Here is a 26333-nt window from a genome sequence, read left to right on the forward strand (position 1 = left end):
ATACATGCTAATAAGAAAAAAGACTCTCATTGTTGCTCCCAAATTTGCAAATGTTATGTGCTGTGAAGCGCGATACACAACCCAGGCTCAGTATTTCCTTCTTTTCCTCCACCACCAAAGCACAAGCTGAACAGCCTGCTCACAAATTACTTTCTCCTTGTAAGTCAGAAATGTACTCTTGAGCAGACATCTGGTGAAGATTTCTGCATATGCTCTGCATGACTTTACATAATGCTATTGTAGTTCTGCAGTGAACTAGAATGGCACGTGCATTCTTCAGTTACTTCATTCTAAAAACAAAGAGTTAATTATTTTAAAACTGTTAACAAGAAGTTCAAGCCCTTACATAAAATTTTTAAAAGAAAAGTAACTTTTGGTCTGTTACGGATTTTATTATACCTAGCAAACGACCACATAAAAATCTCAGGGACTCTTTCTTTACTCAGACTAATTGCAGCTGTGTGTCAGGTTCTCTCTGTCCAGGACACATTTCATAGAATATCCTAGCTGGAAGGCACCCAACGAGGATCATCGAGTCCTACTCCAAGCCCAATTTCTCTTACAACACCCAGCTCTGCATGCAGAGGACTTGGTGTGCATGCATTACACAGGAACTATTACATAACTGCATCTACCAGTATGCAGTATAAATGTAAAAAGCGGTAATAAGCTTTCAGAAAAAAAGAAAATCCCAAATAGTTTTGTTTTTGAGAATATATTGCTGCATTTACACTTTTCTGAGCATGACAGTTGTGGCCCACAGAGCATCATCTCTTCCACAGGTGGCAATTCCCTCTGTATTTCTGGAGGAAGTAGAGGAGACCTGACTTCATGGGAAAGCAAAAGCTGCAGAATTCAGATACAAACTCTAGCTAGCAAGGCCTTCTGGATGCCTGGTACCCAGAGTTAGTGCTTTGAATAGATCTGCTAGCAGTGAAGAGTTTGGCAAACTCCCAGGCGGGGGACAAATGCCCAAAGCAAGTTAGTTTCTGCTACAGGAAGCATCCGGAAATACAGTGAATGTTCAAAGTCTGTATCATTCAAAACCTAATTTAATCAATTTGCCAGAGCCATTAGAATGTTCCCCTCCAGGGAAAAGGCAAAAGCACAAAAAAAGCATATCATCTTGGTTCATTTCTAGGAAGTGTGGTCAGGCAGTCTAATCAAGAAGCCAGACAAAAACAAGCTTGATGCTGAAATTAGTTTTTTCTTGCTGCTTTAATAAGAGAATTTGTGAATTTTATTTTATTATACACTGTTAGTTGTGCACATGCTTTGCCAGCTTTTTCTGCACCATTTGCTGTTTTTGCACCTCCATGGGATTGTCAGATTTAAGTCACCCAGACTCCCCCAGCCATGTTGTCAGTGCTGCAGTTATTCAAACATGTTTGGATTTTGTTGTGCTAAAAAAATAGGAGGCTGTTGATCTTGCTACTGCAGACAGTCCTGAAATGATATTAATATTCCATGGCCTCAACCAATGCTGTTTACATTCATAACCAGATGCAAGCTCCTCACCAACAGCAAAGGCATCAGCTTCATTGGAGCCCATCAGCAATCACTACAGCTTCACGCTGCCTAGCTCAGGCCCAAATGAGGGAAGATGCTCCTGGTTGCAGGTATTGTTATGGTAAAGCATAACACACCAGGTACAAACCTGAAATCCATATACTGCTCTTGGTGGCCTTTCCTAAAAGGGCCCCAAATCTAAAGCAATCAATCTCAAAAACTATCGTGAAATTTTGCTGGGTAATACGCCCTCTTCACTTAGTCTTCTCATTCTATTTAAATGCTCAAAATAATATGGATTTTCCAGTAAATTATATTAAAATATATAAAGCTTATGATTTCTGACAGATGACTCAAAATGGATTTACATTTTTGTTTTGTAGTATAGAAAGGCTGGTGTATAAGGAATCCAAGCAGCCTTTCAGTTTGAACCAGGCAGCACAAAGCCACCATTCCTCAAGTGGGATGCTAATACCATGTAGCTGACAGGAAGCAGAATAACCTTAGAGACAAGAGTGAGAACTAAGTCTCTACTGAAATAGCTCAGTTCAGTATTTATAGCCAGCTCTTACAAGAACACTTTAAGAGATAAAACTTGACTAGTTTCACTTGCTGAAAACAGAAACAAATGCAGAGAAATTTATATGTCTCTACTTCTTTCTCTTCATATCAATCTGGCATTTTAGACTAAAATTCTTCAGCCAAATAGCCTGGGTACTATCTTACTTGACAATGCTAAACAGTGTTTAGGTCAGTGTGCACAGAGCTTTCCTGGTGTCAGCTGCTTGGCACTGTTCACCTTTGAATGGCTCCTCCTGCTAATCTCTGATTACAATGCCAGTTGTGCATATGGGAGAATTTAAGATCAGGTGACAAACCATACATTTTGCTTAAGCTGTGCTGTTGTAGAAAAGTAAAAGTCTATCAATAAAGACTTACTTTGGAAAATGTCTTTCCTCCAATCTCTCATATACATCTTGCCAGAACTTACTCCTGCCTGGCAAGAGAGCAATTTACGGTTGCTGTCAGAATGATGAAATGCGGTACCCTCTCTTTCACAGAAAAATTTGCATTGAAATCACCCTGCTGCAGCGTGGAGAAACAGCACAGCAGCTTTGTGTAATGCCTTTCTTGAACAAAATCTTTAAACGCTTTTAGGTACTTCCCTTCTCAGGTGAAGAAAGTATTGACGTACAAATATATAAATATGGATAATCTAAACAGGGAATTTTTAGAGCATGAAATATCATAGAGATCATTATTAGCAGTATTATTCATCCACGCTTTTCCAATGTAGTTTGTTTCAGAGCTGCTCTTGATTTACAGATGAATAACAAAACCAGCATGCATCTTACTGAAGCAAAAGAGCATACAAAATGAGGGGAGAAAGAGTAGTGAATGAAAAAATACAGTAAATGTTTTCAACCATGTCCAACACTGGCATAAAACCTTGCAGTTCCACTGACACTGAAGTGGTTCTGTTATCAAACACCTGGTACAGCTGAGCATCTCAACTGAGGAGAGGTTTGAGTACATGGGATACAGACAAATTGTTTCATTTCTTTCACAGGTTCTAAACCATAGAAAGAAATGAATGAATTTAAGTAGCTTAGTAAAAACGTCACGTTACTTTATTTATTCTATATACGGTAAAAGCTAATATATTGGTTTTTACTGCATGTTCTAACCCAGATTTTATATTTGTTATATTAAGATACTCTGTAAGGAAATAACATCTACATTAATGCCTGAAATGCAAGTGCATTTTGTACAAGAATTTATAAATATTAACAAGATAAAATTTAAAAATGCAAAATACACCATTAGCGGTTATAAATGTTTAATTCTGAGGGAATGGGAATAACAGTTTCATATCCATGCAAGTCAAATTATATTAAAAGAATAAATATGTACAAAGCGTTAAGAGGACAAACGAGTATTGATTTGAGAAGACCCAAAAGCTTTTCTGCTATTCTGCCTAGTCTCAATTCAATATATGATTTTTAGGTCTGAAATATCTGTTTGGTATCGGTAGTGATTGGTAGGAATCCAGAAGGTGGAAACCCGAATGATCACATTAGTTGTATTAATGCGATCCTGGCAGTGTTTGTCAATATCACTGCTAAAGATCTTAGAGCTGGACTTCATAAAGCACTTTTCATGATTAAACAATGAAAGACAAAGTTTATCAAGGACCTCCTTCACTAAACGATCTGGATGAGAGGTCACGGTATTCATTGCTTTGTCCATGGGCAATAGACCAAGATCTTCAGAAATGTATTTAAAATCCCAAATTAGGCTGCATTTTTTTTTTTTTAATAGTTGAGCAGTCACCTTAGAAACTAATTCAGGGTTCAGAGCTTCTGGAAAAGGACTAAAATCTAGTTCCAGGACTCAGGGGGAGATTTCAAAGGCAGCTTGGCACTGTCTGCTTCTCACAGTTCACCAAAGGGCACTGAAAGCCCAACTCCTGTTTGTGCTCTTGAAATCACTTGCCTAGTGCTGACATACACAGCTTTCCTTTTGAAAATCTCAGGTACAGTACCTAAGTCTAGATTATTATTTTTTTTCTTTTTGCTTGTTTTGTTTTGAATAGCTGCAATAGTTGAACATTTCTCACAGATAAACCAAAACATTATCGTATATTTATAACCTTGCTACTCTAGAGATTCCCTGGCTGGACTAGCAGGTGAGACTAAAGCATTGCAGTGGCACTTTTTTTTTTTTTTTTTTTCATCCTTGAACTAGGACCTTGAGCTCTCTTATTTCATCAAGGCCAATAAAGGCCAAGACCACAACTCTCTTCTGAGGTGGTGATGAAGAAATAGCCTGAATAATTTCATTTCTCACTTCTAGGATCACCAAAACATCTGGGAAAAGATGGAATGGAAAATGAGAAAGCTCCTGAGGATCAGCTTTTTAAGTAGCTCAAAAACTTACCCGGAGCACTCCTCCAGCAGACAACTGCTGCAGCAGCCATTCAGGAGAAGCTGTAACAGTTTTGCCTCCACGCTCACTGCAGCTTAAGTAATGTGAACCCGAGAAGGACTGTCTCACACAGAATAAACTAAGAAAATTAACTCACAGTAATAAATTAGTAGTTTCATTTCACTTCTAAGATCCAGGCAAAGACCTGAACTTAATAGGAATAAGGAATCTGTCACTTACAAACAGAATTTCCATGTGCATACATCATACAAAACACAGTCCTGCAATATCCTGCTACGGGCTAATGCAGAACAGCATCAGCAGAGCAATGACGGACCGGGGGAGAAACATCCATCCCTTTGTTCACAAAGATATAGATAAGGCAGATAAGCAGGTTAGTGGTCATTCAAAGTCAACATGTTAAACGGCTAAGTGTAAGGGTATGGCATATAAAAGTACTAAACCCATAACTACTTATGAAGAACACTTCTAATATTGGAGGGATACCTGAAGTACTCTGTAATCACCCTAAAAGGACTATTTATGTCTTCATTCTAACTAGAACAAGGTGTTTTTTTTGTTGTTTTTGTTTTGTTTTTTTCTTTTTTTTTTTTTTTTTTCTCCTTGCATCTGTCACTTAAAATAAGAAATAACAGCATGGAAAGAAGAATGCAGTATAGAAGAAAGGGTCTGTGCAGACTGTGAGGCAGGCATCATAAAAAGGAAAGAATTTAATATGAGACGGGACTAAAGAAAATTCTTCCACATAAAGAACCAAACGTTCTCAGCTTTGGCAGACTCCTGCATCATCAGCGGTAAATACCTGTGGATTTGACAGATAATCATAGCATCATAGCACCTTCATCAACAAATTCTCTTAAGATATTTTCCAAAGCAGTAAACAACATAACAACCTAATTCTCAGATATAAACATGCAGGCAAATGCAAGATGAACTGCACATTGTGCTATTAAACTCCTAAGAAAGATTTATAGCTAATTGCCTTTCACTGTGGAAAAAAAACCCTCCACAGCCAGGTCCACACTAGCTTCCAAAAGCCTTAACTGCTTACTCAAACTGGGATCTGAAGCTAACAGGAATCCCAAGCACTACACTGAGCAGTTGCAGCTCAGTAGTTTGGTTTTAATATGCATCTTTGTTACTGGCCAAGAGTTACAGGGGGTGAAAGCTCCTGCTTCTCACTACATGCTGCTGTGCCATCATAACTGCAAAACAACCTCAGGCCTTGCAGTTCTGTTGTCTCCAACAGGTAGTTAGACTTTATTTCATAAACAGAAGAATTGAGATGGGGATTTTAACACTGTAGAATTTATTTGTGTTATTTTATTGTAGAATTTGAAGCCTTTTTGAGTACACATCTGGTGGTCCAGTACTCCAGCTGTTGCATCACAACCCAAAATGCCACAGTGTTTATTCTGGGGTCTAGAAACTGTGGGAGCTATGTGGAGTCTTCCTGGTCCTGAATTGCCCATGGAATTCTGTTTAAATCTCTAAAGAATAAATAACACTTTACTGATTAAGATCCTTTTAAAAACAGTATCTTAGTCCCCTGATTTTCTTTGTGTGTACATCCTATTTTGCAGACATACACACTGTTTGTTTGTTTTTAGCTACACAGACTGTACTTGCTCTCAGACCCCAGGGGTGAGGCAAACAAGACAGCAGTGCAGGGCAGCACACGATGTATTTTTTAATTATGCTACCAGTGATGTGAGAGCAGCATGTTAAATAATATCCTTACAACAGCTGAAAAGTCTTCTTTAACAAATTCCAAGGGAAAAACATTTGTGTCTGAAGTTTCACTTAAGCAGGTGCCCAAAATGCTGCTATACACAATATGCCCACTGTACACAGTTATGTCCTATGAGTGACACCAGAGGGATATAAATAATTTACAAGATAACCAAGATGCCAAGGTGTGTGTCGTGTGTCTTCCTGTTCCAGGCTACACACTACAGGGAACTGACTGGTTTTAGAAATGTACTTATGCTAATGTGTGCTATTTTAACCTATGCTTATATACACAAGTAGCTCCTAGCTCTCAACAGGTTTTCTTCACCTGTATCAGCTGCTCTTCTTCCGTAGCCTACAAGGCTGTTGTAACTCCTGTTGTGTTTATTTTCAGGGCACGTTTCTTACAGTAACAGTTACATTCCACTTCCTACAGCAGTTTCATAAAGGCAATCTGCTTGCATTACCTCCAAAGCAAGCTGTAAAAATACATCTGAAAGCCTTCACCTCTGGTGTATATACATGGTGTGGATACACGGGCTGGAATAAGAACTGGGCAAATTCTGTCCTCCCCGGCTTTCTGGAAGAAACAAGAGAGCTGCCCAGTCCCCAGGGTGACACCAAGCTTTCTTTGTGATAGTCTGTCTAGGAGGTAGCCCTGTTATTACAGACCAGCTCAGTAAGCATCAGAAGGTTTTGTATGCATGCATTGCTACCTGTCAGCCTGTTCAGAAAAGAGCCAATGTGGATAAAACCACATTTTTTTTCTGTTCTTTGTCCCATTCCCCCATCCCTCCTCCATGAAACAAACAAATAAAAAACCTCTGAGGGAACTGATTGATGATGAAGGAAAGAAGAATCGCACACCTGCTTGGAGAGCCTCTTTGGCCTCCTCTTTACCTCTAGCTGAGCTGCTCTGTGTTGTGACACCCCAAGGAGGGGAGAAGAGCAATAGTTCAGTCATCTGTCATGAGCCAAGGTAGCAAGTTGTTAAGAACGTGGCCATTTCATTCCCATACTGTGGGGATGAAAGTTCCCTCTCAACAGCAGTGACAGTACCTCGGCAGCACGGGAGAGCTGCTCCACGTTTGCAGAGCTGGAAAAAATCGGGCTCCTTCATGGGGGAAGCAGCTGCAGAAGTTTATCTCCACCCAACAGACTCTGCAGTAATTTTAGGAGCAAAACTGGGAACAAAAACCTGACAGCGTTCTGCCTCGAAGCAATAACCTGAACAATTAGATTCATATGGATGACGTGGAGCCCTGGTGGCTGGGTGTCCAAAGCAAACACAAATACATACTAAATCCATGGTGGCCCCCTTGAACTCTAGCACGTGAGTGCTTGCAAACCACTTCATTTAACCCGACTAAAGAGGCTGCTGCCTGTGATGCCGGGCTGTTGGCACAGCTTTGGGAGGTGTTTTACAGGAGTCCTCCAAGGCAGGCAGCCCCCTGAGCTCATTACGCACGAGGCCTACAAGCCGCTCGCTCAGCGCAGGCCCGAGGATTACTCAGGGTCAGCTGGCCGCCGCGCGCAGCCCTCGCCAAGCAACAGCGTGCGGCGGAGGCGTTCCTCAGATCTGCTGACAGCAACAGTCTGCTGCCAGAAGTCAGCCAAATATGTAAGCCTTCAGAGTACAGCATTTCCTTGGACACTCAGAACAGCTACTTTCTATTACTCCTCACAGCAATTACATCAGGCAACCGCACATTCACTTGTCAGGAAATGCCAGCGTGCTCCACGAAAAACATGTAAGGTGGCATTTTAGCACTACTGCAAATGACAGTTTAGGGTCAGCAGCTGGCCACAGCTGAAGTAAACTGTACAGAGGAGAATTTTTACAGTGCTAGCAATAAAAAGGGCTCTGCCACAAATGTTAGTAGCAGTTTTCTCTGAAGTAAAGCTACGGTTAAGCTCGCAGTGAGTACGGAGGGTGTTGTCTTGAATGCCTGTCCATATATGCACACTATGTATTGAAAGCCTACAAAAGATCTGATTGTTCCAATTTAAAGTCCCTGTCTTGCTTTTGCACTTCACCATGCTGAAAAATAAAAGCATGAAACATTTGATATTCATCGCCACAATGGCTGGGAGTGGGTCAGAAGCTCAGAGATGCAGCCAGGCCAGGCCAGCACTGCTCTTACCCGTGGGGGAATTTTCACTGCAGACATTTTGCACAAGCTAATAAGGAATGTGGGCTGAGACTGCAAGAAAAAAATATGCTGAGAATTCTGTTCTAAATTCATTGAACTAAAAAATGAACATTAAATTGGAGATTACATCACCGCTAGAATATACAGCTAACAGGTCATATCTCTCGGTGATGGCGACGTCAGCCACAAAACTCACCACTCCACCCTGCTTTGGGAAACAAAAATAAGCACTTGTTTGGAACATTTTAAGCAGATTGAAAAATTACTTCCTCATACTCTGGTTAAATGTTCCTCTTTTTCTGATAAAAATTGAAAGAAAAAGACCTTCAGTAATTAAGAAAACACACTGCACATCCTCTAAGTATATTACAATATTTGGAAACAGTTTCTGGAATCTTACTGAAAGGGATCTAGCCTGCTTTTGTAAAGTCTTGCTTCAGAAGAACTCCATATTGCAGTACACGCATATGTTATTTTAACACAAATCCCTTCCTCTTAATTTAAAAGGTCCAGAAATGTGCAATGCTCTGGCTGCCAAACAACATGGATATTTTTGCTTAAGGAAACCCTTCTTAATTCTTATAGAAAGAGTCTTGGCAAGCATCTGTAGCAAAGCATACATCAGGAGCTAAAATTTATATCACACTTAAGAGAAACTGCCTGATGGCTCCTCCATGCTGATACTGCAACTATGCCACTTGGGGGTGGAGGGTAAACTCTGCTTTAAAATTAATTGTTTAATGTAGGAGTCAGCTCAGTAAATTAAGTCAGATGATTTGCCCTCGTGTAAAACATCACATCAGGTCTCTATCGACTGTTAGCAGTTCCACCTCCCTTATGGAGGTCTTTGCTTCTCGCTGACCACGCTCTCTGAGATCGCCTCAGAGCCCATATGGTTTAGCAAGATAGTGGCTGTGCTTCACAAGAACATCACGAAAGTATTTCAATTTGAAAGACAAACATATTTGTGCAACTTAAGCATCTATTCAACAGAAAACACCCTTTGTGCTTTCTGGTCCATGAGGATTTCACTCAGTTCTCTGGCCCCAAAGCCATAAAAACACACCCAGATGTAAAAGCTGCGCTGCTGCGGGTGTGCTGCTTCCCGATGTGCTCTCTATAGCCCCACCAGCCATCTGGGGAGGGCAAACCTGCTCTCTGTTTCAGGATCAGAAAGGCCTGGTTCCTCAAGTCATTGGATGAAATCTCTCAGCGGGCCAAGCTTCATCTCACTCGGGGTATAGAAGCATTTCTTAAGTTGGGTTTGTCAGAATTTGGCAGATGAAGGTCACATCCAGAGGAGGGACTAAGATACTGCACAGACATAATTTAATGTCACAGAAGTGCCTTCCAGAGCAGTTCCACCATTGCTCAGCTAATAGGGTGGCTATTTAAAGAAAGCAAGCTCTTCCTTTACAGCGATACAATCATTTTGAACAGGACTGCTGCGTGACCAGCTTGGGTCACAATTTTTTCTATTCTTATTTAGGGAACAAAGACCATCAAGTTATTTCTGCACAACTGAATAGATCAATTAAAATATTAATTTCCAGTTCTATCTGGAAGTATTCTAGAAGATTAGAGTACCCATCAGAACCAGACCAAAGGTGCCACAATGCTCAGGAAGTGCTGAGTACTTTGGTATTAAATCTCTGGACTATTTTCATTTCAGTGCATGCCCACAAACCTTTATTTCTTTTAAGTCACCAATAAGAGGGGGCGTTTGCTCTGTGCTGTCAGGGCAGAGGCACAAGGTAGTTTCTCTGCCCTTAGTAAAACAGGACTCTGACACGTACCAGCAGACAAGGCGACCCCTCTCATTAGGCATTCCAGGTGAATGAAAAACAGGCAGGCAGTTTTTCCTCTAGGAACTGGAGGAGTTAAAAAACACCACATTTTAGCTGTAAAATATCATGTAGGCACACGCAGGATCTAGGTAAGCGTGGAAGGGGATGTCTGCAGCCTTACCTCAGTATGGTCAGTGATAAGTGGACTGCTCACGAGATGCAGTCACGAAGATAGATAGCACAACATATTACACAGCATTTCTAAATTCTCCTTCCTGCAGAAATAGCCACTTTTGCACTTCTTGTTAGATTATAGCCGATGACTTTACAACATTAGATCAGCTCATTGTTCGACCACGTAACCTCTGTGCATTTCTGTTTTCAACTTCACTTACTGCTACAGATCAAACACAATTTATCCTCCTCTTCCTAACCACAAGTTTTTGCCAGTGTTTATGCCATAAGTATGCCCCAGAAGTAGATACTCTCTTTACCCAGGAAGCAGAAAGAATCATTTATCAGACTCCACAGTTATCTTGCACGCTGGCTGACGCCACCCAGAGCATGCAGTACTTTTTGCAGAGAGATTCAGTAAGTGATGACACTGGTAATCTGCAGATTGTACTCTGATCAGCAGTTTGTATGAAATGAAGAATCAAGGTTGCAGGCTGGCTGGCAAACAACAATTATGAAAGAAAATCCTACTACATATTCATAGGCCACAAAAATCTGATCGCTTGTCCCCTTTGACAAATATCCTTGTTTTCTGTATGGGTTTGTTGTGTAAAGTTCATGCAGCAACCTCATTTTTCATCTCCTGCACCCCAAATTCAATGCTGGTTACATGAGAAACAAATGCATGCTTGGCTATCATTCTAATCCAAGCAACAGACAGAGCAGCAGAAACTTTTACCTACCTAGTGGGTGCTGGAGCTACCTCTTCATGTGCCCAGGAGCCAGTGATGCTTACGCCCAGACATGGAAGGACACGTCTGCTAGGACATTCAGCTACCTTGCTGCAACTATCTTAATGCAGCAGGAGGGATAAAGCCCAAACCAGTGCTAGTGAAATGCTACTTGTCACTGTTCTCAGCTTTTTGCTTTTCCCCTGCATTGCCATGTGTTGCTTCTTGAGCCTATCCTTGACACCGAAAGAAAGCAGGCTGCATCTTCAGGGGAAAAATCAGGCACATTGGACCCAGTTCTACAAGTCTGCAGTGAGAGAAGCCGCAAAATGGTTTGAAGTAACAGCTCAAGCCCAGGGGGAAGGAAACATCTTTTGGCCCAGGAACCGATAGACCTAAGCTTCAGACCACCTCCCTGGGGTCTCCACAGAGGCAGCTACATGCAAATCTTCTGCTACGAGCAAGCTACATGCTAGGGTAGAGTTTTTCTCTGATGTGCCTCAATAACTGCACCATTGCTGCCTAAAAAACGGTAACTACACACAACAGTTTTTGCTTGCATTTGCAGCTGTGATCACAGTAAATTTTATTCAGGTGCTGTATGGAGAGAGCAAGCCACACAGCTCCCCAAGGAAGCTGACATTCTGCTGGAGAACCAACACCAACAAAGGACCTCCAGAGAGGCCACAAAAACAGCACATGTGCAGATGACTCCAAAATCATCATCTCTACTACATCTGTAGTTTTCTGGAGGGTTTGAGAATTATTTATTTTGTATGCTTTTTTTTTTTTTTCATCCAATAAGCTATGTAATTATAGAAAAAAGGCTTACCCTTTTGATGTCCTAAAGCATGGAAAAAGAACAAGATTGTGCCTGTAGCATTTGATGCATACACTCAAAAAAAAAAAAAAAAAAAAAGGAAGGAAAGAGTTAATATTTGATTTCCAACATCTGACCTATGTACTATTTTACATTTTCCAATTTGTTGTTCCAAGTAACCATGCTCTAGATACGAGCCTATATTTAATATAAACCACTCAGTCACTAGACAGTCTTTGAATTTGAATGACAGCATTTACTCAATTCCATTTTAATTTCTATTGTGTAGAAAAGTGTTTAGAATATGGGCCTTACTAAGAGATGACAGAATATCATTTTACAGTAATTCCAATGCTTTAAAAGCTCCTAAAAAGCCTCCACTGAGATGACAGGTCTTGTGAAGCACTTTGAAATGTTGTTTCATCCATTCTAGACAGGTTTAAGATAAGAAAATTCATATAATAAGATCATATATTTACAACACAGGCTAACCTGTTAAAGTATTTCTGTAATCTCATTATCCACAATTTGGTAAGACTTGCAGTATGGTCTTTCTGAGCTGAGATCTTTTTAGTTTATTATGAGAACCAGAAAATCTGGGAGGACATTCTTGCAGGATGGGATCGTTCTTTTTATCTGCAGTCCTTCTATCAAGTTATCTGAAATTCTCTAGCAAGACGGAGCATTAGCTTCCTTTAAAAACACTGAGCTCAGGAAAGCGGAAACAGCTTGGCTCAGTATTTATAAGCCAAAATAAATAAAAATGTCAGAGGAAGTGAATATTTTAAAAGATTGGGTAAACATATCCTAAGAGGGTGGCTCGCTTTTCCTAGATTGTTCAAATACCCACACTTTTTTCCATAAGAAAACAACTGAAATGGCACTCAATGGCACAATTCTACTGTGATCACATGCAAGCAAAAGAATACAGCCCCTGTTCAAGATCTTACTTGGCTAGATCACATTTGGCTATCAGCAGATACCATTTCTTTTTATCAGTCTTTGATTCTCTTTTCTGATTACCATTTCCTTACCATGGCACGAGTAGCATCCAGTGCCTTCTTTGTGTTCTCCAAAACAACTCTCAGCTGCAAGTGTGATTTAATCCTGTTTTTATCAGCCAATTTTCTATGGTGCAACCAACATATTAGTCAATCCAGGGAGCAAACACTACACACAACTGTATCTACTAACGTCTGAGCAACAGATAAGGGAGACAGAGCAACAATGTAATGATAAACCAAGGTACAGAGTTCTCCAGCTTTCATTCAGTGACTGCAACTCTTCAACATAGTTTGTCCTACTCTAATACCAAGGCTCAGTCCCAAAGGATCTTCTGATACTCACTAAAGGATATCCTTCAGAAACACATATATCAATATCATCTTGCTTTTGAATGCTGCTTCTCCCTTTATAGATAAACACTTTTCAAACAGTCATTTCTGAGCTGTCTTAGAAAAACAAACAAACAAACAAAAGCCAACTTTCTGAATCTATCTCCACTGCTATATTTCACTGTATCCTCCAGTTTATACTCAGGAGCGATAACAGAGGCTCTTTGCCAAAGCTTTGAAAACAGCTAATAGCGAGAGTCTTGAAAACGTGGATACAAGTTCACTGGAGAGCCTGGATAAAGAGACAAACTTGTTTGTTGGCAATCTGAATAAAAGCAAAGGCTACATAAACAGAAAACTACTCACTCAGTGATTTGGTTTGCAAACTGGATTTTTATAAGAACTACTGTTTGGCTTCCAGGATGCGGTTTGTCTTGGGAGAAGCATCTGGGAATTTTTTGCTAGGCAGACACTGACATTTGTTGCAGTGGGCAGAAGTTATTCAGATCAGATATTCTGAGTGGAAGAATATGCAAAAGGATGATGTAACAGTACCCAGAAGATATAGCATTCAGATAAACAACTGGGGTTATAGCTGAGTGGAGAAATCTTGCAAAGCAAACATGAGGACTAACTGCATGCACAAGTGCTTCAAACTCTGATATTATTCGTGACCTCAAGCCCCAGTTATGCTATGCATCAGATGCAAGCTCGAAAACACTTCTGGTGTTGATATGCAAACACGCACACCAGGCATCTCGCTTTATTTCAGACTTCATAGATCTGACACTGCTGTAGCAAGCAGCTTGTACTAGATGCAGAAACCTCAGTAGCAATGTGAATTGCTCAGTATTAGCTCCTTTTGCATACTAATACCCTGTGTTCTTTTACAGCTGACAGCTACTTCACTCACTTCTGTTGATTTCTGAGCACGAGTGAAGCAGATGATGCACACAGATCTCTTCTGCAGGTTTCCTCATCTTTTCAAAACCAGGAAGGGAGCAAAGGCTGAACTGGAAAGCTAGAATTGGGATTTTGGTTCAGTCCGTTGCAGGAACAAGGACGAAAATGAAACAAAAGCTCTAGACCTACCTCGCTTCTGCAAAGGCTAAGGCAGTAGGTATTTGGCCTGGGTCCCCTTGAAGTGAGAAGTCTGGTGTAAAAGTCTGGCCTGAATGCACCTGTCCGCTCTGGAAGCCGAGAGAACACATCAACTCCAGTCCGAACTTAGGACTGCTGAATACATACGCAAGCATGTGTGAAGAAAAGAAGTCCTCTGCATTTCTGTTCCTTTTCTGGCCTGCCTTCTACTTCAGAAATGTTTGGAATGTGAGTTTGGTGCTAATGAAGGTTGCTGGACTGACAGTTACACAGGGCACGGGCAGTGGCATGAAACATTACCCTTGTGAGCGCCGTGCTCCACAGCCTCGCACTCAGCAGCAGCTGATCCTGCTTGAGAAGCTGGCTCCAGCCTCAGGGCCTGCAGCACACATCTGCTCTGGGGTCTGCTTGCTGCTGCACAAAGCCTGCCGTACCCTCCCTCGAAAGGAAAGCTGTTCCTCAGGAGGCGTTTCTGTCTCGGTCCCCTTGCTGAGCTTGCCAGCCAGGCTGCCAGTGGTGCAAAGGTTGCGCTGGGAATGGGATCAAGATAAGCAGTCGTGTGCTCGGATGGAGTGAACTTGCAGACTGAGCTGCGGTTCTCAGTTTTGCTGAGCGAAGAGAATAAGAATTTCTGAAGCGTGGTGTAGTGTGAAGAGATTAACAGAGCAGCCAAGCAAGTAATGCTGGTAGGCTATAAAGTTCAGGGCAAGCGCCGGGATAGGGATGAAGTGACAAAACAAATGGCATTGCAGAGGAGTCGCATGACAACAGGACTGAAAGTGACACACAACCAGGAAGGGAAGGAAGGAGGAAAGGATAGCCAAGTGAAATGTAACCGGGCAATTATTTTCTTTGGCTTATTTCTTTTCCACCCAGCCTTTTATGCTCCTGTTACCAGGCTAATGTTTCTCTCACTCCAGTCCCCAAGCAAAGCATTTGAAATTCATGTGTGCCACTGATTCAACAGCATAAAGGCACAGATAAGCTGCTCTGTGGAATACAAATACCTTCTGCTCAGACACTTAGCGCAGGGTGTCGCTCTGCCCCTCCCTCCCCCCCCCCCCTCCCGTTTCCTATCACATCAGTTTTGCTGGCGATAGCACATTGAAGTTTCATTTTTCTATCAGTCTATTCATCATGTTAATCAAGAGACACAAAACATCACAGTTGTACTCACATGTCCTATGGACAGTATCCAACCAGTAAACTCATTAGCAGGAAATATTTTCCTGGTGCCCTTCACTGGAAAGAAACACATCTGAGGCCAGCCTGCTCTGGCAGCAGTTATCAAAGAAGGAAAAAGAGAGCAGTGTTTAAAAGGCAATGTTTTTTTTTTTTTTTTAATTATTATTATTATTTTCTTCCCCCCTTATTTTTTTTCCTCCAATTTGGAACCAAGGCCAAGCATATCTCTGGAGGGAGCTCTGTGGAAGGGGCACACAGCTGAACCAACAGCCTTCCCTTCACTGCCCGCTCCGTGTCACACACCGAGCACACGGCGGCATATGGGGCCATTTCTTGGGCTACGTTCCTCAGGCCCCGTGTTTGCTCTCTGCTGGTTGCTGCCCTGCAGGTCATCCCAAAGCATTCTGCTCTCTGCTTAAATCTTAGGAAGATTCTGCTGGAGTGCACAACATCAGTGTGAAGCTATCTGCCTCAAGCCCGAATAGGTCATCCTCATCAACCCCTTACCTCCCAAGAAGTTGGTTTTTCTCCCCTTTCTCCTCCAGTATAATTGCATTAATTATAGATATTGGGGCTCCTTAGCTGTTGTGTAACCGAGGCTTTCTGTGCCTGCAAAGTGGACTTCAGCACTGCACAACTGCTTGGGAATATTGGAAAGCCTGGGAAATACATCATCATGAGTTTCCTTTTTCTGTATGTCTGTAAATATGAGTTGTTTCCACTATTTTGATTGCTGTGATCATTACCGAAAGCTCAGACAGTCCAGCTTCTTTTCCTCAGCATTTCAATAACACACAGAAGAATGACGTGTGGTGCAGCGAGCTCTATTGTGATCCATAACATATGATTACACCTATTTAAATAGAACTGTCTATTCAGCACTGCCTGCAAGACAGGGAGAGATGGACATCTGATTTCACTTGAAAGGTCTCAAAACGTCTGCCAAAGACCGTATTCTGCAGATGCCACGTACACAACATGTACACATGCACAAAATCAAACTCTTTTTTTTTTTTTTTTTTTTTTTTAGTATTTCTCTCTCATTGTTCAAGTATGTGAAACACAGTGGCTAATGTGGCTAGGCAGCTGTGTGAGCACAGCACTGGGAGCCACGGGTTTCAGGCTCTGGCGCTGCCTCTAATGTCAACTTGCCTCTGCAGCTGAACAAACCCTGCTCTCCCGCCCTCTCCCTCAGTCTTTCCATCTGGAAAAATGAAGACATTTGCATCTGTCCTGTGGGTGCCTGTGCTATGCATATAAATCAGTAAGTGTTTATAGAAATGATTTGAAAATGTAAAGTTATGCCTTTCTGATTTAAGGCATTTATTTGCCTTTTTCTGTGGATCAACACAAAACAGGAGAACCCCTAACTCCATAAAGACCTGACCCAGACTTCATGAAACTGGGTTTCCTTTGGGTTACAGCACAGGCACCTATAAAACACAACTATAAAACACAAAGGGGCTCTCACCGCAGCTTCAGAGGAACACCTAGAAGAGGAGAAAAATGACACCAGAAGGCAGCGGGCTCAGTTCTCCTCCCTGTTTCTCAAAACCACGCCTCAGTTGGAAGCCACTCAGTTGGGTGCCACTACAGCTGTCAGCACCCACATCAGCACCTCTGCTACACAGCACTGCCACATGCTGGGCACCCACACACCTTCGGACAGCATCGGCATGGTGCAGGACCCACTGTTCACAGGGAAAACTTCACTGAGCCTCCTAACAGAGGCTAAAACCTTTCCCAAGATGCAGACTGCTTGTTCTTTGCATAAGTTAGGACTGTGATATTTTTTATTTTTAGAGACCAAAAAGAACTAAGCTGAATTCAGCAGGGTTTTTTGCTTTGGCCAATCTGGCTGTTGAGAAATTAGCCAGTTATGGTGTTTCTCACAAGGGGCGTAAGATGCATTGTTTTGATGAAAAGCAAGTATCTGTTTAAAAGAAAAACAAAACACTTTTTTTTTCCATCTTTCTTCTCATCCTTCAAGAGATGATTTTCTGATAGGTGCAGCACAGCAGCCTGCTAGCCCTCTCTACTTGGGCAAACCTGAAGTTTCTCCTTCTGAAGGAAACCCCTCGAACAAACCCAGTGGGTTCTGCCTGGGGGAAGTGCCAAAACAGGACTGGGCTTGCCTGCAATTATTTGTTTCCTTAAAACAAAAATCCTGAATAATGTAATTTCCTTCGGAGGCTGTTGGCTACTCTGCAGAATAAGCACTGGGGAAGCATTAGGTCAAACTACGGGGAGAGCAGCAGCACAGTTGTGTAATTTGCCTGTTCAAATTTGCAGCTCCAAGCGCAATTAATCCCCCTTCTCCAGCTCCACTAAGGGTGCATTTCTTGTTGTGGCAGTGTTGCTATTTACAGGTAAGAGTCTTAAGACATTACAGACATTACATTGCCCACGCAACCCCCAGTGGTACACAGCAGAAGCAGCCTTGTCCTTGCTTCATCGCAACCGCCTGGCTCACGACACTGCCCCAGCGCAGCCTCGCCTTTGTTCCTGAGCAGCACAAGAGCAGAGCAGGAGCAGTCCCGAGGAGCCCGACACACCGCTCAGTGCTGGCGCAGACTAGCAATGTCCTGCCTGTGCATTAAAGCAAACCCAACATTATTTACATCTGAAAAACCTAAGTTTGTTGGCAGCGTAATGAAAAAATGCTCCAGCTTCCTGCAGTTGCTGATGCAGTGTTTGCCCTTCACTGTTTCAAACTGGCACCAGTGCGTATGTAAATTGAGGGTTTATTGCAGCACTGCTGTTCAGCATGGGGGCCATTCGCTTTTTACTAGAGTTCCTTTGGCATAAAGAGCATGACTTGACTGGCAATAACACGAGACAGGCCCTGGCTCTACCCACTCCAAACCCAATGACTTTGTTAAGCAGGATATAAGTCCCCCAGGCTCCCGCCTCAATTTCTGTGCCGTGTAAGAAACTTTTACATGTGATGCGAACAATCCTTCCTGTCCAGATTACAGTCAAGCCAAAACCACACACGCGAAAGGCTCCAGGTCTTCAAACATGTAATCATACATATAACTATTAGCACAAATTCTTAACTCTAATGAAGCTATGCGTTTATAGATTCAAGGCCTATACTTTCTTTTTTTTTTTTTTTTTTTCCTTAAGCTGCAAAATAATACCCTTTATTCTCATTTAATTTAGAAAAAAACATTTACCTCAGAAGAATTAGGAAAAAATAGAGAAATGCTTCTAAGTGGTACCATGTTTAAAACTAAAGGATAACTTGGTGAAAGAAAAAGTCATTCTTAGTAATATTTAAGGGTACTTTTGTCTTCATCAAGCACTTCTAAAAGAGCAGGATTCAGGAGTTTCTCACCCAAAGGCTGCCCACGGGTGCTGCACGCTGACTTCCCCTGGGACCAGCAGTGCCTTGTTCAGGTGTCCAGCACATACACAGGGGGATGGTTTCCAAAACCCTGACCTGAGCAGTGAAAAGAGAAATTCCACACGTGGCCTGCTGGGCTGTGCAGAACCACACACATGGAAAACACCGGGAGGAACAGGACAGTTGGTGCTTCCAGAGACCAAGCTGAACAGCTCTGGCTGTGACCTTCTCAAAGCAGCAAATGCTCTCACCCCCAAATACCCTTTAATCCTCTGATGCAACGCTACTGACACCTCTCCGTCTGCTTAACCACGTTCCATATTTAGAAGGCAGCCTCGTTCAACCCCTGCCATCTGACAGCCGGTGGGCTTTCACAGCCTACAAAACTTGCACCCAAACTCACAGGTGCCGTGCCATCCCTAGCAGATAGGTTTGTACCAATGAGCGTATGATAAGTCAAGGCATTTTTCCCTGTATTTATGTAGAATGTCATAAAACAGCCATCTGGCTATGAATTTTAACTTTAACTAGCCACACTAGGCTCATGATTTAAGGGATTTTTTCATTCCTTTACTTCTAACTGTATGTAGGCATTACAAAATCGATTAGAAGACCACCTCCGGATCCTGCTACTGTGTAAGGGTTACAGGCACTGACGTCTTGACAAGCAGCACGTACGAGAGGTTTTGTTTTCAAAAGGGAATCTCACAGCTTCCTGTCCGGGGTGCTGGCTGTGGTGGCAGGTCAGATTTCTGCTTCGCTGCTTCTGACCATTCATCAACTTTGGCAGAACACAGTCAAACCAAATTCACAGCAATTTAACGTATCGGTTGCTTGGAAAAAACAGGAATGATTAATAGCCCATTAAACTAAAAAGATGCTAATTAGTATCTTCTAAATGCAACGACACTGATAGGAATTAACAAATATGTTTTACAAAATTGTTAAGCATATGAAATGTGTCATATGCTAAGATGTATAAAAAATAAATGACCCCCCACCAGCTCTCAACTATTTCATCCCCATGCTCCAGCTCTCCATTATACAACCCCAGAACAACTACACACACAGGCCAGCCTCAGAGACATGGTATGGGACCTATCTCTAGAATCTATCTGCATTTCTGCCCTATGGGTCCATGCATTCCTGTGTACAAGACAGACACGGGACTGGCTTTTTAAAAACTCAAAACATCCTCAGGGTTTACATTAAAACCCCTCCTTTAACAGCCACACAGACTGCATGCGATTCTACAGAAAGATTTCACTCCCCGAGATATTCTGCTGCCTCTGCTGTAGGACCGCGTATTGTTCTAATGATTTATTTTAAAGCAGATGCTCAGAGGAGAATAAATACATTGAGCAACAAAATCCACAGAAATTCACCAGAAGGGATCCGGGGTGGGCGCAGACTTGATTGACTAAATGCAAATACGAAAGCTGAACCTACAGTCTGGAATCAATGCTCGCAATCTGCATAACACAGCGCATCAGCTACAATGATTAACATGCTTATTTTTTGCTGAGAACTTGATATGCATTTAAAAGAATGAAACACGACATTCTGCTAATTCTAGCAAGATAAATGGATAGCTTAGCCTTGAAAAGACTGCATTTCTATAACGTTAAGGGAAACAAAACCTTTGTACATCACTACTTCAGGCATAAGAGAAAGCTATGCAATTAGAAAACGTCATCTGCTGCACTTAGAAAGCCTTACCCCCTGCCCGATACATGCACAAAGAGAATTTATTAATATTTTCCTCTGCTGTTAGCCCGATACATTAAATCATCGTCTCTAGCAAAGCTACTGCTGCAGCAACTTCCTGCACTGCATCATTCACCTACCTCTGACTTCATTGTTCCACAGGCCATGAATAAATAAAACCAAACATCCAGGTGGAGCTGTCACAGTCTCCCTTTGCAGTGGATGTGCTGGAATGATACAAAAAGCGCAAGCTGGTCCTACAGGAGGATAAAGCTGGGTCAGTGCCTCGTTCTGGAGCTGGGAAGCGCAGGGCTCTCGCTGCCGGATCCGCTGTACTGCTCAGCACATTTACCTCGCGGCGCTGCGATGGGCCGGACCTCCCAGCTTCTGCTCAGCAGCGTTCATAGCCCGACGGACCCCGAGCCATGCCACATCGCCACGGCAATGCTGGCCAGTGAGCAACCTCCCGGCAAGGTCAGTGCCCTTTTCAGCCTTTCAAGATCTATCAGACAGCTTAAGCAGCAGATGCTAAACTGTAGAGATGCGATGATGCTACGTGCTCTCCCCCAGGACTAAATTACCTTCTAAATTTGGTGCTAATTCTCAGGTAATATTAAATTCCTCAGCCACTCAGCCCCAAATAGTGTTACTACTGACTCCCTCAGTACTTCTTGAGCTCTGCCCATTGCCTCTGCCAGACCCTGGTGTGGCACTGGACGTGCTGAATGACCGCAGCTCTGCCTGCCTCTGTCAACACAATGCAGTGCTCAGCACCTTGCACTGAAAAACCCAGGGCACAGGTTTCTCCAGACTTCCAAGGAAACACGGTTTCACACCTCTTTTCAGCAAAAGTATCTCCTTTTAACACTGAAATGCACATTTAGTGCTTGCTGTTACTGTGGTGTTTTAACGCATCTTGAAATAAAACCCAAAGCGCTGGCTACATTGCTGATATTTCTTTGTGCATGGCAGCTCAAACCAGTTTAGGGCTTAACATCATAAATTACATTAAAAAGCAAAAGCGTTTACACGATATCCACCTAACTCATGAAACTAGAGTTAAGCTTTCACTTAGCTCACTAGCTGCCATGGTTTATACAGCAGCAAATCACACGACAACTAACAAAAAAAAACCAACAACATAGATCAAGATCTGTTCAACTAAATGCCAGATCCTTTCCACTATTTTTGCACAGGGGCTTGGATATACCTTGAAAAGGTAAATTTTGAAATAACTATTTCTAACTACATTTCTGGAGTTTTGCATATATCTGTAGTGAGTGGTGGATTAGGAACTTCAGATAAGGAAGCATCCTGCTCCCTGTTTGGGATGGGATTGCAGTGAGCTCAGCCAGCCAGAACTTGGGGCCCAAGGGTTTTTCCTTGGAGTAAGGAAAAGGATTGGAAGAATTATCACGTACTGCTTCAATTCCCTTCCTATTTACCAGACTCATCTAATCATGAAATTACTAGATTTCAGTCAGGTCTGTCAGTTGTCTTGGGCAGCGTTAGTAGTGGTTGCTCCCCAGAGGAGTCTGTCAGCTGAGCAGGATGGGAAGCTCTTTCAATACAGGAGAAATATGACAAAAGTGATGTGTAACTGAGGGCAGCCGGGGCTTTTCCCTTCTGACAATCCATACCTTGTGAGCTACTGTGAGGTATCTGGACACCAGGCTGCCACCCCTCACCCCTCTATCGATCAGTGCCCCCTGGCCTCCCTCGTGCACCTTCTCCCCCCGTTCCTTCCTCACTGAGGGGACAGCTTCCCAGGCTGCTCCCCGCAGGCTCCCTTCCACCTTTCCAACCTTCTGGTTCACCTCTGCAGAGACACATGAGGCAGATGCTTTTCATGAGACAGAAATAGAGCATTCAAAGGGCAGGAGTGCTGACACACAATTTTGGGTGAATTCCTTACGCAGCCAAGTGAGCTGGCTGTAGAGCGAAGGCTGCGAGCAGCCAGCGTGTTTCCAAAATGTAAACGTGGCCACACAAAACCATTAAAAAGATAATTCACTCAGCACAGGAAATTCAAAAGGACTACAAGGGTACATGAGCATGACTGTGTGCTCGTCTCCCATCTCACTTTCTTCAGCACTCCCCCTCACTCCTTCAGCACCAGGCCAGCATCTCCAGGGCAGCCGGGAGCTCCCCGCTGCCTCAGAGGGACAGCCAGCGGGACACCTCTCAGCACAGAAATGACCTGCTCTAAGGTTCCTTCATCAACTGTGCCACACAACGTGCCATCAAAGAAGAGAGAGCTCTGTCCCAGAGTTCAAGGTCAAAATACAGATAAACCCAAATCTCACACGGGGCTTCACCATGAAGGAAAGGCCTTGCAGGCTAGGGCGACCTCCTGCACCCAGGCCTCGTATCGCAGCCTCTGGAATTTCTTTCCAGCAAAGAGGTGAAAAAATGACAGAAAAATCAATGTTTAAATTCAAAGCCTGAGTGTGCTGCCTCTCCAAAATATACACAAGAAGTCTGTAATGGCTTGCTTCAGTTTTCCCTGTGGAAAAATGGGAGAATTTCCTCTCCCTTCTGTTACACACTTCTGAAATTGTCAAGGCAAAGATGCTGAATAAGTATAAAATACTATTGAAGCTCATACTGCTAGGAACAGTTTCTATTGCCCTCTCACTGATAAAATCATGAGGACTGCCAGCCTGCATGCTTCAAGACCAGCTGGAGCTGGGAAGAAATCTCCTCATATGAGGCTGTCTGATTAGTTGGCTGGGGGAGGGCGTTCATCCTTTTACTGTATTAGACCTCATGAAATGCTAGTCTGATAAATTTTACATTTTTGGGAATAGCTCAGTGTCTTTGTGTTATTTTTCCCGTGCTGCTGAACTTATTTTGCAAGGTGGAGGAGCCATCATTTTGTAAATGTTGATTTAATTTTCCTGCTCTTTTTCTACTTGAAACCTCCTAATAGCTCAAGTGGCCTCAGCCTGGCTTAAACCAAATGAGCTGTGATGTCATGATGAGGATTTTGACCTTCAGAGACAGAAAACACCATTCCGTGGAAGTCAGGCACGTGGGATGGGGCACAGATGCATGAGAAAAGCAGTCAGTGCACGAAGTAGCCAAACCAGACTGAGTGATCCCAAGAAAAGGACCGTTAGCAGGAACACCAATAAAAATTGATGAATGGCATTTAAGTGGCTGCCTTGCTTTTACATAGCACTGTTTGCTACCCTTATATGAGCTAAAAGTCTATCACCTTCTCGGGTAAGTTTCCCTGAAAGTCAAAGCAGAAAAAGCTCAAGAGCATAATTCTGGTCCTACTTTTACCTACCATTGCAGGGTCAGGAAAATACCCATTTGCATTCATCACAATGATCCCAGTCCTAAACCAGACCCTAGACGTGATCAGGAAGTTTTGCCTTGAATGGTTGCAGATTGCACTTTACAGCTAAAATATCCATTCATCTTGAAAGCATGACACTTCCTTTTTCCACTTGGACATGCACAGTTCAGGTGTACAGTCCCCACTCTGTGTGCCTGCCACCCCCAGCTTGTGGAGGTGCCAAACGGACACTGCTGGTTCTGCTCAGCCACCGCACAAATAACATATACACGGCCTCTCCTGACACTGCCTCAGGCACGCACATGCATATACAAACCATGCTGTGTTATATTTTCATACACACCAAGGCAACACTTCCAGATTCTTCCCCAATGAGAACATCTTACAAAAGCTGTGCCTTGTCCACCTGCAGCCTTGCCATGGCGTGAGCACACACACGTGCTGTGCCCTTTGCTGCGATGCACCACTGCAGCAAAAGGAGACCAGCCAATTTAACACCCAGCAAGCACACCGGTTTTCTTGGGACAAGTCTTGAGCATTGGGTCATAGCCAAACATGTCATGGTTCTCTGGTACGATTTAATTCCAGAGCCACAAGGTGCCAGCTCAGCAGATGTAATGTACTGGTACAAGTCTTAGCAGCGGAGTGCCTGGCCTGAAATTTACCACAGGTGGGATGGATTTAGTAGCTCTGGGGTGAAGTACAGAGCCTCCTGGTTCTAGCTGGTGACACGAATTTTTCTGTAGCTCATGGATACAACTGCAAGAGATCTTGGCACCTTTGTTCACAGAAGACCAAGCTGCTGATTCATCACAGCAGCCAAACGGAAGCAGCAGTGGTGGCGGAGCTGAGGCAAAAGGCAGTCAGTGGCGAGAACTTGGCTAAAAATGGAGAATTGCTGCGCGCACTTTTCCTGTGCGGAAAACAAAGCACAAACAAGTAGCATGCCTTCAAGTGCTGAGCACCCTTACCAGTTTGACAGCAGAGTAATCCTGATGTCCACTGAAGTTTGTACCCCAATTTCCTTACAAACGTTAGTAACTACGTTTTGAAAAACACTTCATTACCTGCAATGTATGGTAGGGATGATGCTGGGCATTCCTCATGTATGAAAATGATCATTACCCCCCATTGTTTGGAGCAATATTCACCTTCCAGAGAAAGAAATCAATTTGTCCATTTATGGATAAAGTCATTTGCTTCTTTTAGTTGGAGGCTTTCACGGTCACTTGTAACAGTATCATTGCTGGCTTTAGAGAGAGTCTTTTTGTCATTTTGCTGCAGTTTATTTGATATATGTTCATTTCTTTAATGTTGCAGCCTCAACCACATTCTCCTTATTTCCCAGTTGGAAGCTTAATTGCTGGCAGGGTATACATTTAGGGGAGGATATGAGACAATGAAGACAAGCCTGACTGCAGTCAGTGTGCTCTGTGATCAGAATGATCATAAACAAAAGAAAACTGCCTGAAATTAATAGAAAAATGGTCACAACTGTAGACAAAATATAATTTGAAAGATGAAACAGTCTTAGGTGTAGACACATTTAAATAAATGCATCGAGTAGTTATCTGATCAGATTTTCAGTGGAGCATAATTTAAGTTGGGATCTAACACTTAGGTGCTTCCATCTGACTTATTGCAAGTAGACCATGTTTTTAAACACCTAAGACTTTTGCTAGAACAACAGGATTTAACCTCTTTATTATTTAGTGGATTTTGAATAATTTGCCCATTTTCTTCACTCCCTTAAAGAGCTTCAGACCTAAATGCCACAACATTTTGGCAACACCTAATAGGCATCCAGGAAAATGACTACAAATCAGCTGTATGATCAGCTAGCATGAAGCTCATTCACTTATTTGAAGTTCTCATCCTAAAAATAGGAACAGGAATAAATAAATAGCATCAAATACAGGGAAATGCAGACAACAATAACTCCTGTGTAGCTGAGCATTCCATAAACAACAACAAAAATCCCTCATTTGAGAGACATTCTGTAGCCTCTTCAGCAACTAACTGTGCCAGCACAGCTTTGATTGAGTAACAGAAATGCGCAGATACAGACGTGGGAAGATAGTAAGGTACTCATTAGTTCACCACTTGTTAGATTAGCCACCAATATAACTGCTTGGTTACATCTTCAAATAAAGCCAGCTGTTTGCATGCAAGGATTTACCTTCTTGTGTTAACTATAACACAAGTTTTGACATCAAATACACAGTTTGCACAGGTTAAGATGGCAAGATGTAATGAAGTAACTCAGCCTATCCAGGTCCCATCTCTTCAGGACTACCCGCTTTGTGTGTTTCTTCTAAATTGTACATTACTCACTGTACCGCTGCAAAGGCGCCTCCACCTCTGGGACCACCCTATGTTTTGCAGTCCTGATTCAAAGCTTAGCTGCTGGAGATCCAAGCTCCCCATCTTTCACTTTATCACGCCACAGCGCTCACTTACACTAAAACCCCACAGGAATTTTTCTCTGTTGCTTCT

At 42.7% G+C, this 26333-nt stretch overlaps 1 protein-coding gene across 17 annotated transcripts in view; it reads right to left on the reverse strand.

Annotated features, from left to right (window-relative positions):
• Nucleotides 1-26333, reverse strand: part of IQSEC1 (IQ motif and Sec7 domain ArfGEF 1) — a 341882-nt gene that overhangs the window by 84486 nt on the left and 231063 nt on the right. Inside the window, exon 1 of one of the 17 annotated variants that reach the window (XM_068694445.1) lies at nt 14281-14410. The exons of 15 other annotated variants lie outside the window; for them this stretch is intronic. In XM_068694445.1, coding sequence (XP_068550546.1) covers nt 14281-14399 — 119 coding nt within the window. In that variant the 5' untranslated portion in view covers nt 14400-14410. Of the gene's footprint in view, nt 1-12888; nt 12911-14280; nt 14411-26333 lie in introns of those variants that run through there. One more of the 17 variants, XM_068694451.1, reaches the window with a different exon arrangement.

The sequence above is a fragment of the Anas acuta genome, chromosome 11 (assembly GCF_963932015.1).
Source record: "Anas acuta chromosome 11, bAnaAcu1.1, whole genome shotgun sequence".
Taxonomy (NCBI): Eukaryota; Metazoa; Chordata; class Aves; order Anseriformes; family Anatidae; genus Anas; species Anas acuta.